This window comes from Achroia grisella, unplaced genomic scaffold, assembly GCF_030625045.1.
Source record: "Achroia grisella isolate CSIRO2021 unplaced genomic scaffold, CSIRO_AGI_Agris_v1 utg869, whole genome shotgun sequence".
NCBI lineage: Eukaryota > Metazoa > Arthropoda > Insecta > Lepidoptera > Pyralidae > Achroia > Achroia grisella.
In genome coordinates this window covers 1,219,059-1,234,183 of record NW_026713049.1, presented here as the reverse complement: position 1 = coordinate 1,234,183, position 15,125 = coordinate 1,219,059, and the positions used below count along the sequence as shown (strand labels likewise).

Sequence of the window (15,125 nt, the reverse complement as noted above, 5' to 3'; positions counted from 1 at the left end):
AAAATCTTATGAGATTACTTTTAGTTTGACTTATTATATCAACATTAACGATACAAGCGTCATATAATTTAGATAACTTTGCTATACTTTCGGTAATGTGGTTTGATGTCGATATGTTTATATAACGCGGCTGTTCTTATGAAAATATTTTCTATTTACTACTATAACTATAAACTACGAAAGTTTTGAATTACTGCATCACACTTTCGGTATATTTTATATTTACTTGTACTCCATACAATAAATTAAGCATTTGAGGCATTATATAACGACTTAAGTTCTTACCTGATATTCGGCAAAGATTCTTGTGACTGATGAAGAATAGTTAATAGTTCTGTAGCAGATATAGTGTAGGTGGAGGAAATTGTAATCTGTTACTTGGCTTATTTAATTTAGCAAATGTTTATATGAATATATAAAATACACATAAAATATGTATATGTAAAAGTTATAATAACAATCGCGGAAAAAGACTCCTATCAAACTCTAATATATATATTTATTATTTTATAATTTTGCAGACTTTTGGCTAACTATTTTCTAAATAAATTCAATTTATGTTACTAATTTAAGATATATGTAGGTACTCAATTTATAAGATGACCAGCTTCTTTCTCGTTCCGAGAAATGAGTCTTTGCTTAAATACAATAAATGTGGGTGTAGATACTCAGTTATAGATCTTGTTATTTGATGGTCGATTATAATAAATCCATGCAGTAATTACACCAAAAAGGACCCTTTGAAGGCGAAAGTTTAACAGCTGTCGAAACGTAAAAGGTTCGTATTATGCGAAGCGCGGAAATTTGCGGGCACTTAATATTCGAAGAGGACCCTTTTGAATAATTTCTGCATTTTACCCTTTTCTCTTATTGATATTTTCCTTGTAGATATTGACAACTAAAATAGGTATCTACTTTATTCTTAGATATACTTAGGTTATTATTTAAAAATAACATTCAATTGTCTGCCGTATTTCTTTAGTACGTAGGTACTGTGATGACCTATTATATCAAAGTGACTATTATACTATACTCATAATAAGATAACAAGAACATATACAGAAACAGCAGAGTTACTTTTCTTACCTTCTTGGCTAAATCTGCTTTCTGTATATAGTTGTTTCTTTGCTGTATATAGTGGTAGAGTAAAAATATATCTCTTTCCATACTTGTATACAGTACATTGGATTAAAGATTATTTCTATTTCTGTATGAAACAACAATTATTGTTATATTAATTAAAATTAGTTAAAATATTGCTTCATTTTGTTAACTAGAACTAAGTGATACTTTTACGATAAATCTATCAGCAGATTTCACACTGATATCTTTCGGATATCAGAAAGAAGGTTGTCGTTGTAGACAAAAATATCTGATTTTGTAATTATTATATTAGAACTGCTATGGACCTCCCCGGAGTTGGTAGCAGCCAGCATATACCCTGGTGCTGTAGCCTCCCTTAAAGGCGATGTGTACAGTTTTGGAATCATCCTTGAAGAGATTGTTCTTCGAGCTGGACCTTTCCATCACTACACAACTGCTATGTCCCATAAGGGTGAGTATTTACTAATAAATAAATAGAAACCTATATTTTAGGTCTTTATATCGGCTCTTAAATTCATTTCATTATCAATACATAGTATAAAACAAAGTTGCTGTCGCTGTCTGTCCGTCCCAATGTATGCTTAAAATTTTTAAAACTACGCAACGGATTTTGAAGCGGTTTTTTTAGTAGATATAGAGTGATTCAAGGTTTATATGTATAATATATGTACACCCGGGCGAAGCCGGGGCGAGTAGTTAGTAAGATATATATTTGAGGCTGCAAATATTTTGCTTTATCCAGATCTAGAATTTTATGAAGTAAGAAGACTAAAAAGTAGTATTTAAGACGCCAATAATATTACTAGAATCAGCTATTCCTCAGAATCCATTTATAATTATAGTATTTATAATCTCGGTCAGATAATCCTAAGTTTGAAGTTTGTGGGTTTCCTGAAAATTTCATGGATTTTTAATGATCCGAGGTGAGTCAGCGACGAAGTAATGAAACTTTTACAGTGAATATTCTGACATAGAAACTTTTAATTTGGGAGTTTAATTAAGTTTATTAATATCATATTAATAATTGGCGCTGTAAATTTTTTATTTCATCCGAACAACGAATACAAGTTGTTTCGGGAACAGTATCTACGCATTTCTGAAAGTTTCTATACCTACCTACCTACCTAAAAATATAGTCATAGTTTTATAAAGACATTTTGAAAACTTTTATTTTTTTTTTGTAACTTACGCGATCTCTTCAATGCTATTATAAAAATAATTTTAATTATATTTTAACCCTCTATATTATTCCTAACTAATTTTGAAACATGCATATACTTTTTTGTCAACTTATTTTGTCAAAGTCAAAATCCTATAGGATATTTACGCACATATGTATTCTTTATTAATAGCTCTACACTAGTTGCGATGATACTCAACTAGTATATTTTTAGTAAGGTCGACTAATTTATATATTGTGTGCAAAAAACAACCATGAAAAATATTTAAAACGTGTTCTCCGGCTCGAAGGACTATCGAACCCCTACTATTAGTGGTTATTAACATCCTATAAGATCTGCGAAGTTTTTTCTTTATCAGAAATAGTGTCAAGAGTGTGTGCTCGCGAGTCGCCTCCATTCAGGCCGGTGGTGTGTGTGAGCGATGTGGGAGCTGTAGGTGCCGCGGGTGGCGGCGCCGGCGCAGCGGCCGAACTCCTAGAGTTGGCTGCACGCTGCTGGGCCGAGTGTCCTGATGAACGGCCTTCTTTTGACACCATTAATGCAAATTATATTAAGTAAGTTATGTTATTAATTATGCACTATTTTCCAATTGTGATTATTTTTATGTAACTGGAATAACAAATATACGGATGGCCCAACTGATGTTAAGTGGTTCATGCGTAGTAATTTCACTGGCATATCTCGCCTTTTAAACTGAAATATATCTTACAAAGCAATAATGGCGGTTAGAATTGGTAAGATAGAGGTGTATGGCAGTTTGTTAGTAGATTCTACACTGTATTATAGTCATTAATGTACAAAGCTAAGCTGATCTTATTAAACTAGATATTATCGTTCGTTAAGCTTCGATACAGATCTTATCGAGCTATATCGATGATGATAGATTTAAATATGTTTAATGTTGTACAAAAAACAAATAAATTGGAATTTGTAGGTATTGAACGTGTTAAATATCTGCTGAAATACTTTATTTTAATTACAACTGAATATGATTCGCTATGAGTGATTTACATATGGTTGGCAATATATTTAGTACACATTTTGCTGTCGCGTTCAGTGTTAGGTAACTCATTTAGTACCGCAGTACGGCCATAATCATTAATCTCAACAGAATTTCAGCCGCCCTGAGGGCATTAAAATTGCATGCGCCATATGTATCCTATCCTAGACATGTATAGAATATCTATTAGCCGTGTAGCAGCTGTTACACGTTAAATACGAGTATGTGGGTAGATGTATTGAATGAAACTGGAGTTAAGAGCTTAAGTGAGACTACAAGCAAAATATTTTAAAACTTATTCTATACATATACGCCTACATTGAGAATAAAAGATTGCAAATATAAAACCCTTGTCCTTTTTTAGAAAGATTTTATTTTAATACAAGGTAGGTGCTGCAAATGGCAAGCAAGTTGAATTATAAATGACCATAGTTATATTGTATTATATTTAAGCATATAATAATCTACGCACATAATAATATGCCTACCGTTGAGAATTGAGAGCTCTTTTGTTTTGTAAGTCTGTTTGAAAAAACGATATACGTTTCATAATTTCACCGTTAAATTTCTTCATAACAAAATCGACTTTCTCTGTTTAATATATTAAATTAGTGCCTGTATACGTATGTTTAAAACCATAAATATTTCAATAGTTAAATTTGTCAGGGGTTACTGTGATAATTTGATGGACGACCTTCTCCGTCGTATGGAGCAGTACGCGAACAATCTGGAATCTCTCGTAGAGGAGAAAACGGAACAACTCTCGTTGGAGAAGCGGAGATCTGAAGAGTTATTATATCAAGTACTACCCAGGTAACAAATTCATTCTATCTTCTTCTGTAGATGCATCACTATATATACACATAAACATTCTTTTCATTTGATTAAAGATGTGATATTTTTATTAATCGTGCAATATAGAAGAATAATTAGTCATTTATAGATAAGACGGATAAAAAAAAATAATATGATTCATAAAAACAATACGAAATAAGTACTAATGTAGCTTATTATTAAGTTACATTAATACGCAATCAAGTGATAAATTAAAAGACCGTTTTATTCCCTTCAGTTGTTTATTTTACGCACTGTTATTTTGTTAAAAATAATGTTAAGATTGTTTACAAAATATACCAGTTACCAAGCTAAAATGAACGGAGTGTAATATTGTTATTTATACTATAATTTATTCTTTTTTGTCCAAGAAGCAAGATGGCTACCATTTTCTTTTTTAACTGGGTTATTTTGCATTAAATATCTATAAAAATATTTGTAATAGCTTTATTAGACATACAACAAGAGTTTCTCAAGAGTTTCTCAAGTTATTTTTACACAGACATAAATATACAGAGACTTTATATATACAGTACCTGTATGTGTATTGCCGTTTCAATAATAATATAATGATACCATAAATCATTTGCAATCTGTGGTCCAGTTTTCAGTGTTTAGGTTGTCAGCCTCTGAAACTGATTATTGAGTACGTAGGGATAACAGTATAAATACTTTAGTGGGGACTGAAGTACATACTTATGCCATGCCAAAATAATTATTGTCTATAATGATAGCACTTTATTGTAATAAATTAAGCTCTCTTGGGTGAATTTAGGAGAAAGAAATGAAAAAAAATAATAACAACCCAGAACAATTCGCACAGGGCTATCTTATTTCAAACTAAGCTGCGTTTATGTTATGGTTTTGAGACAATTGTAGAAATACTTAAAATATGTTTCGTAAATATATACATAATATACATAAGTATCACCCAGACTACTACTACAAACAATCATAATTATGAAGACAAATATTTGTGGGAAGCATCGGATTTGTAATTATTGGAGGTAAAGCGGTGACCTAAACCGCTAGACCACCAAGGTTTGTGTTGTTAATGTTAAAACATAAATACTATATGAATGTGTACTTGATTAATATAGTTCGATAAGATCAACATTTATTCTACTTTGTTTCTTGTTAAAAGTGCTTCAGTTGAATGACTATTCCACGTTGTATATGGTTTGGTATTACCCTTTACAACTATCGGCTATTTTCCAACTTAGTTACAGCTTTAAGGTGATTTATATTACTAAGAGGCATACATACATAAAGCATAGCAATTAAATTCCTCTGGCTCGTATACGCTACAGTAAAACACATTTTATAGCTCGTAACCGAGCATTTGTGTACAATTGTATTGTTGTTTATTCGTTGACGAAACTCTTATTTTGTGAGATACCGTAATGTCATTGTTTAATACCAGTTTTATTTGTGTTCTGGTCTACATTTAATGACAATAATAATTAAATGATATTCTAGAATAATAAATATGGTTGAGGACATTTGAAATAAGAAATACGAGTCAGGTGTAAAATTTTATTATGGGTTGACAAAGGTGAACGTTTCGTTTCGCCTTTGACCTAAAGTTTGTTTTTAATATCGTTTTTTAAAGTAATTAATATTGGATCGTTAACAACGATTTAGTAATAAAATTTAATATTCTATCATCTTTCCAAACCTTACTACCCTTCGATATCGGTCCGAGACTTAACGATATTAACTATTTTGAAATTAAATTGTTATAACGAAGCTCTCGGCGGTCCAGCGGTTTAACACACCGCTTTACTTCCAATGGTCGTGGGTTCGATTCATCGTCAGGTGCAAACATTTTATTCGTGATTATGATTATTTGTATTAGAGTTTTCTGTGTATATTATGTAAGTATTTACGAAAATAGTTGTTTAGTATATATATAACACATATATAACACAAGCTATGCTTATCTTGGGACTCGATAACGATCTATATATGCATTGTTCAGAGATATTAATATTATTAATTACGATCATGAATTATTTAACGAAAATGCTATATATCTATAGCAAATTAGACTAGACAAGCGTTCTCAGTACTATTAAAGGCAATTCAAAGCCTATTAATGTTGAATTAATATAACTAGCGGCTTGTCCTTGCATCGGACGGTGTAGTGTATGTGATGGAGCTACAATACCTTAAATATAACATATTATGCATAGAAAGCTTCCCGAAGAAATTCTCTAAATGATAGTTAAAACAGTACCAAATCCGTTACGTGTACTTTAGACATAGTTAACATATACATATATACAGTTATTTTAATAACTAAATGTTTACATATCAAATACATATTTGCTACTTTTACCCATGATTTGTCAACTGTTTTTTTATTATAAGGTAGTTTATAACTATCCTTGAGGGACCATCTAGTTTCACATTTATTAAGATTTCTTCAATCATTTAGTCGTCTAAAGATAACAAAGAAATATTTATAATATTTGCATTGATAATAATATAATATTCGTTATGCTGTGAATTCTTATGTAAATAACATATGATTTGCGATGTGTACATAGGTATCATAGCTATTGTAAACGCATGTTAATGGTAATAATGTTTCACTAAATAATATCTCAGGACAATTTACACAGCGCCATCTAGTCCCAAGCTAAGCAGAGCCTGCGTGATGGGTACTACACAACTGATAAATGCATATAGATACATATTTTTTGTAAATACATACTATTATACATAGTATACAAACAACCATACTCATGAATACAAATGTTTGTATCGTGAGAGGAATCGAAACTGCGATAATCGAAAGCAAGGCGCGCTTAACTGCTAAACGTTTGTAAATTCACTAGGTAGTTTTTCCGTGAAATCCATCTATCTATCTATATATCCACACACACAAACTTGTCCGTTTATAATATTATCACAGATAACATAATAATATAGTAAGGTTTACTAGTCTGTTATAAGAATGTTTTATTGACACAGGCCTGTAGCCCAGCAACTAATGGCCGGTGAAATGGTGCAGCCGGAGAGCTTTGAGTGCGTCACAGTATACTTTAGTGACATAGTCGGCTTCACGGAGCTGTGCGCCGCTTCCACTCCCATACAAGTCGTAGATTTACTCAACGATTTGTACAGCACTTTTGACAGAATCATAGGATTTTATGATGTTTATAAGGTATGGTAAATTAAAATATCTTTTTATTTTATATAATATCTGTTTTATATATATATATATATTTATTGTAATTTGTATGAACGTAGATTTCAGCCCAACTGAAAATGTGCGCTAGAAACTATGTTTCAAGCATTATGCTGAGTTGTGGTCCACATTGAGTCTGCTTTGTAACGTGTGTAAATTGTTTGTATTTTTTTTTTGTCATACTGTTGGTCGACGTGTTAATAACATTCTATACTATTCTATTCATGTAGATCTAATTGCAGACACTTATGTTACGTTTAATTCATCAGTTCTGATAGTTCGACCCTAAAAGAACTGACAAGAAACCCTGGCGTGAAAGAGAGTCTCTAAATGATGCATTCAATATGGAAAGGTCGAGCTTACCGTCATTCGAATTAATTGTCATTGTATAAAAAATAAATTTACATACATAGTTTTCTTTATTGTCAGCCCTATTTGAATTTACAATCGTCGAGGTCCAAGTCAGGTAGTATACCGCTAAGCCACGGCGGGCTTTGGAATTCACGTCATACCTAAAAATCCTAAAATTAGATTTCATCTTTCTCCCCTTCTTGGTTTATTTAAAAAAAGGTAACTTTCAAGGTGCTTATCCGCGTACAAAACTTAGTGATATAATCGAATTTGCTGCGTAGCCGTAAATAAAATTAGATATGGATTTAACCGACACTGTGTAGGTGGGACAAAACTTAAATAAAGTGATTGATGTATATATGAGAAAATTAAATATAGACATTTCTATAATGTCTACATCAACTAGAAAGTATATGTAAAGAGAAACTAATACTGTTATACTTGTAAGATAAATCAAACTACTAATTAATTAAGAGAACTTTATTTTGCATGACCTAGTAAAAGAGTGAGAAAGAAAGAGTGAGTGATCGATCTAACCACTTACTCATTCTGGAGTCTTTCTTCGTAAATCAAACAAATAGTAAAAATCTAAATGTAACCTTTTATACTTTGAAACCAAAAGTCGAATCTGTCACCAAAAACTTTGTCATTTTATATTTTTTAACTTATTACGAGTTGGTAGGCGAATTGGATTCCAATTGGATAGTGAAATTTCGTCAAGTGAAAGGTTTACAACAGTCGTGAAAGGATCTGTATATATTAGCGGAAATAAAAAAATCTTGTACATAACATTCTCGTGTCACAAATTAGTTACCATACTCCTCCGAAAAGGCTTGAAAGATTTTTATGAATTTTTATATGCATATTCAGTAGATCAGAGAACCCTAAATGTTCACTCTTCTATCACCAACTCCTATTTTTAATAGCGACTTTAATTTATGTGACAAAACAACGTTTGCTGGCTCATTTGGTATATATATATACAAAAGCGCTTAAAATTAAATTGATTTAAATAAAGATTATTTCTCTTATATTCTATGCTATTCTAATATCTGAATAGGAATACATTTCATTAAGTTCGTCGAGCCGACATAAATTATTCAAAGTAAATTACCCAGTAAGCAAGCAAAGATACTTAATGTAAATATCTCCCATACAAATTATCCATTTGTCTACAATTTGTAAATTTCCACACGCCTACTTTGTTATTTTCCGTGAAATCAATATTATTATTCATATTATTTATGTCTTATTAATATTTATTAACTAGCGGAAATCTGCGGCTTTCATTATGAACATTTTGAGATATAATTAAGGTTAACTCAAAAACTCATGATAAAATGTTATGAAACAAACAGGTACTTATCATGAAGCCGTCATCAGCCATTTTGCCTTTCTGTTTAATAAATTGACTAGAAAAGATAGTAACATTAAATCACATGCTTAATAATAAATTGAAATATTTAATTAAATGAGAAACCCTATTTTAACAATTTAATTTAACGGAACTTAATATCAATGATGATTTCGACTGCTTATTTCAGACATAATCTGTTTCAGATAATCCTATCCATTCATGATACAATCTATCTTCATGTATTTAATTAGTTCATCGTCCGATGAAGCTGTAAAGGCCAGCTGCGGCCAACAGCATTAGAGTAGGCCGAAAAAAAATCTAAATTAGTAATAATCCGTTCAGTCATTTAGTCATAACAAGTACTCGTAATAGACGAACAAAAATTCAGACATACAGGAACACTTCCGGATTTCTAACATTAGTATGAACTTAATTAAAGCAGTTATTATTAAGTGTGCTTTATTAATACAGGTAGAGACAATAGGCGACGCGTATATGGTGGTATCTGGTCTACCTGAGCGTAACGGCGACCTGCACGCTCGGGAAATATGCCTCATGGCACTAGCCATCGTAGAAGCGGTGCGAGGGTTTGTGGTTAGGCATCGACCTACACATCGTTTGGAGGTAAGCGATAGTACATATTTTCTTTTAATTTATTGACGGCCTCGGTGGTCTAGTGGTTTAGCACATCGCTTTACTTCCGATGGTCGTGCGTTCAACTTTCCGCACGGTATAAACATTTCTATTCATTAGTAAGATTGTTTGTATCGGTCCGTCTATCTATCGAACTATTCTTTTTATTTACGAAAAAAAAATCTAAGTGTTTATATCACTTGTTTACTACCCAAAACACAAGCTGTGCTTACCTTGACACTAGATGACATTGTGTGAATTGTCCAGGGGTATTATTGTTATTATTTAATATATTTTATAACTGTTATAAATGTTGATCGATCCCCTGTCTCATTCCGACGGTGGTCGAAAATATTATGGCCTGAGCCGAGATATCGAAGCTTTGCCGCAGAGTAAAGTCAGGCAAAATTCTAACTTCAGCGGCTTCATAAAGACTTCCGAGAATTTAGAGTGCAACGCTTTGTACTCCCACATTTTCGCTTGATGAAACTATAAGCTAGTTGCGGCCAGTAATATTGGAATAGTTCAATAAAAGAATAAATAACTAGAAAGGTAAATAAATTTGTAACTAAAGAATACAACAGAGTAAATAAAGAAAGCTTATCGCGATTTGTTTTCTGTATGGCCAGATTGATACGGTTTTCTTCGTATTCAACTTTGTTAAGCAAGCATAATGAGCTTAAAGTGAATAATATGGAAATACTTCCGAAAATCGAAACGTTTATACATGAAGGGTTTGTATTTGGAATGTATACTTAATTTTCTTAAAGACTTTATGGTCGACATGTTTATTTTATACTGCTATGTAGCATAAGGCTCTCACACTCACATTTGGATTTATTTTTGTATGTCACATTTGTCTTAATAAATTATTTTATACTTAATTTAGACAACTCTAACTATGTATTTAAAAAAAATCATCACGTTATATTTACATTTTTACACAGAATACAAATGTTTTTACATCCCTTTTTACAATCTCGTAAAAAAACCTTACCATCACACACACCTTTCCTATAAGTACAGTCTATATAATCTGGTACCGTTGAAACCTATTTCATCCCAATACAAAAGTTACAATTATACAATAACTAGCTGTGCCCGCGGTCTCACCCGCATTAAATTTCAATATAAAATATAGTCTATGTGTTATTCCAATATTCCCAGCTATATTACTGTAAAATTTCACCAAAATCCGTTCAGTGTTTTTTGCGTAAAAGAGTAACAAACATCCATACTTACAAACTTTCGCATTTATGATATTAATAAGATAATCTATTAAAATGGTTCGTAGGTCCGCGTGGGGGTCCACTCTGGTCCCGTGTGCGCGGGTGTTGTGGGTGTGAAAATGCCCCATTATTGCCTCTTTGGGGACACTGTTAATACTGCAAGTCGAATGGAGTCTAGCGGACAACGTAAGATTTAATTTTCTATATTTATTATTGTATTATAAATGTATGAATTATGTCTAATAATAAACGCCTTCAGAACGAGAGGCGTAATACGAGTTTTGTTGACCCTTTTATTCCAGAATCATAGTTTATAAAAAGAAATTAATGACCAAGACCCAATTTCTTACCTCTCACAAATCTCTACACATTTGTTCCCTCAAAATTACCCCTTAACCACAAAATCCCCCTACCTGGCATCACTAATTGCAACAAAATGTATTATTTTTAGCGCTCCGAATACATTTAAGCGAGAGTACACGAATATTGCTCCAACAATGGGGCACGTTCATGGTGGAACGGCGCGGTGAGGTTGAACTGAAGGGCAGAGGCAGGATGTTGACACACTGGCTACTGCAATGCTCCGAGCCCGAAGCTAGGCTGGTGAGCCAGGGACCACAGCCGCCCCCCCAGTACCCCATTTTATTCCCTGCCCTACCCCAACCACCAATGGCTTTGCAGGTGCCATATTTAGTTGTAGAACCACCTACTTTAGCTGCTTAAATTTTTCCGACCTCGGATGTTTAGCAGCTTACCACACCGCTTTACTTCCGATGGTCGCGGCTCGATTCTTCGAATGGTACAACATTTATGTATATTCATGAGTATGATTGTTTGTATCAATCTGGGTGTTTTCTATGTATATTATGTATATTATTTACAAAAAAAATTGTATTATTTAGTACCCATAACACAAGCTCTGCTTACATTGGGACTAGATGGCGCTGTGTGAATTGGTCAGGGATATTATTATTATATAAAGCTGGTTAGGAGCATCGATATATTACGTCCTTAAGGGCGCGGGGTATGACAAAGTGTGACATTGTATGACAAGAGGTTATAGGAATCAGAAACGACGAAAAAGTAATCATGACCTCTGATGGATGCTAAAATCTAAGACCTATCCTGGTCTTTTAGCATTAAAATCCGAAATTTTTACTAAGTATTAATAACAATAGCCATTTATTCTGCTTACATAGCATATCATATTACAATGTGGAAATATAAAATAACTTGAAAACTAATGCTGCACTATAAGCTCCACTCAGCTAGTGATTTTCAGTGGGACTAAAATGTGACCAGAAATGACCGTTGATGGTATTTATAATTAGTGAAATATGTGTGATTGAATTTATGGATGGCCCCTTATGATTATTTGGATTTCAGTAAAATATAGTAAACTGTAGTATAAATATTTTAATTTTAATGTATTGACTGAATTGACTTAAATATATTTTCGTCGAGAATGATCAACGAAAATAGGTACTATTTTGATTTACTTACTGTTATCCTTATTCTCGACGAGAGTAAAATAAAATCGATAACCAAAACATAATGTTTACGTCTTTTAATTAATTATATTAGAAATAATTATGAAATTATTATATCCGGGAATCTTTGACAATAAAAAAGTGAAACCAAAATAAGTAATTATTATTTTGTCAGAAAATAAAACTAATTTTACTTTAAGAAAAAATGTACAAGAGAATGACATTTAATATAAAATCGAGAATTGGTTGATAATTCAATAAGTAGTCGGAAATACACAGTATATTCAAACAAACAGTAAGTTTTAATCTTAATTTTGTTTTGGGACTAATATACTAATAATAATGCCTATCCCAACGTACCTGATTAATACAGCCTCAAATTTAATTAAGGCTTTATTAGTTGTTTATCCTACAAAGTAATACTGAATAAAGGCATTTATTCTTTAGGTATACCTTGGGGCTAGATGGCATTATGTAAAGGGGTATTATTATTATTATTATAATAATCAAAATCAAGACATAATATTTTATTATTTGTGTAACGTTTTAAAAAATATATACATCGTTCATAAAATGTATTTCTTTTATAAACTGACTTAGCTGTGAAATAAAGTATAATAGCATATTGTTCCACATCTATACTACAATTTTTTATATCTAAATCATCCGTATTGTACATAATAAAATATAATTTAAATAAAGTACAATCTTTATTATTTCATTTAATCAATTAATTTTTACTTAGGTACGTATATCAAAATAATTACCCACAGATAAGAGAAGTTGTGTCAAATTATTACTTAAAAGGAGAATTATTTTCAAGGAATTTCGGTACTTACACTCCTAATTCGTTATGTTTGCGAGTTGATATGAATTTTAATGTGGATCGCATTACTGAAGTTATGCTCAATTTGCTGCTTCAGATTACTCAGCAAACAAACTGAGCATAAATTATATGCGCGTAGTTACTATATAAACATGGTATTGTGTTTGCTTAATGCTGGGTTTATTCGCTTAATGACCTAAACACGATTATATTTGCATATTACACTGTAACAGTGCTAATACGTTTGTTAAATATAAATCTAATGTAAAGTTGTAAATGTAAAAATTTATGAGGTTTATTTGGTACCTAATTTATATTCTAGATAAATACTGTGATTATAGTTTGCGTTTTATATTCTTATACTGTTTCTTAGTCAGTGAACTAAATATAAGTAGTAAAATTCACAATGGTGAATGCTGGTCCATAGACTGGTCAAAATACGAGTATATACTGATTTTTGTAAAATTTTTAATAGGTAGGTACAAATGTACCTTAAGAAAAAGATTACAATATTACATATTTTACACATTAATACCATAATAGTGACTTCATTATTTTGGTATTAGTGTGTAATATATGTAATATTGTAATATTATTTATATTACGGACTAATACCAAAATAAGGACTTCTTTGATACCTAATTAGGAAGTGATGGATACAATAGTGTTTAATGATAAACAATAAATAACTACATTATTATGTACTGTATTAGAAATAAACAATGTTTGTAAACATATTAAGAGGAGGTACTTCAGTTACGTTGTTGACGTACCTACCTAAATAACAAGAATAGCTAAGTACTAATATAAAATAACAAAATATATAACTATATAAAAAACTAAATTATTATTCACTGCACGTATGTATTTGTTTCGCATTCTATTGACTACGAATAATTATAAAGAAGTTAAGTCTATTCACCCAACGCAGCCACCATATTTTAGGTATTATAAAGTTTTATTTAGGATTTTTTTACAATGAAGAGGCTTTTTGTCGTAAAGTAAAAATGACCGGATGTTTCTTTTTTTAATTTTATTCTTCGCAGCATCAAGTATAAACTCATTAGTTTTATTACTAGTCGATTTTATTAATATACTAAAGTCGCCATACAAGGACGGTGTATGAGTGAATTGAACGGCAACTTGGGTGCACTTCCCGTGTGCCGCAATGTCATTTGCAGCCTATGCTATAAAAATAGAATAATGTAAACAGCACCAAAATCGGGTAAGCCATTTCTTACATTAGCGCGCACAAAAATATCCTAAAAATAGTTTACATTATTACGTTCATAAGGTCAATAATATTATTTTCACCATGCACAGGCAGCGATTAAGATTTTTATATGTTTTATAGCAAAGCATAAACTACTTATTACATATCTATATCTATTCAATTGCTATAGATTATTAAATTAAATATTAATTAATAATGGTAGGTAATGGTATGATGGACCAGCAAGGATCATTGTATTAGGTATATCTGTATTACATGTATTGCGATTTTGATATAGTTTTAGTATTATAGTTGATAGTCAATTTCTTCCAGGTGGTTTATATGTAAATATTTATACGACCTTCATCACACTTATGTGAAGTTGTGACTGGTCGCAATAGTAAAATAATTTTTATAAATAGAGTTCATAATCATATTTTAGAATTGACCGCAATGTTTTTGAAGTATTTAATATTTCTTCGTACTGCATTGCCTACACCGTACATGTGTATTTATAAGTAGGTGTGATTTTTGTAAAGGAAAATAATTTTGAAGAAATTGTTCCTACTTTTATACAAATGTAGGCATACTTCTAATGTTGTCATTTATATCAATATCTATTTTTATATAAACATTTCTTCTAGAACTACACAGCGATGTTCTCATTTAGTTTTGTGTCAATTAGAATTTTTAATGCGAAGTGTTGTAAAA

The 15,125-nt window shown here is 31.4% G+C and overlaps 1 protein-coding gene across 1 annotated transcript in view; it reads left to right on the top strand.

Annotated features, from left to right (window-relative positions):
- LOC131852863 (atrial natriuretic peptide receptor 1) overlaps positions 1-11,608 on the top strand; it is a 56,422-nt gene extending 44,814 nt beyond the window's left edge. Inside the window, exons 16-22 of the mRNA XM_059203600.1 lie at positions 1,397-1,555; positions 2,644-2,839; positions 3,952-4,098; positions 7,099-7,291; positions 9,495-9,647; positions 10,951-11,071; positions 11,337-11,608. Coding sequence (XP_059059583.1) covers positions 1,397-1,555; positions 2,644-2,839; positions 3,952-4,098; positions 7,099-7,291; positions 9,495-9,647; positions 10,951-11,071; positions 11,337-11,608 — 1,241 coding nt within the window. The remainder of the gene's footprint in view (positions 1-1,396; positions 1,556-2,643; positions 2,840-3,951; positions 4,099-7,098; positions 7,292-9,494; positions 9,648-10,950; positions 11,072-11,336) is intronic.
- Positions 11,609-15,125: the final 3,517 nt, after the last annotated feature.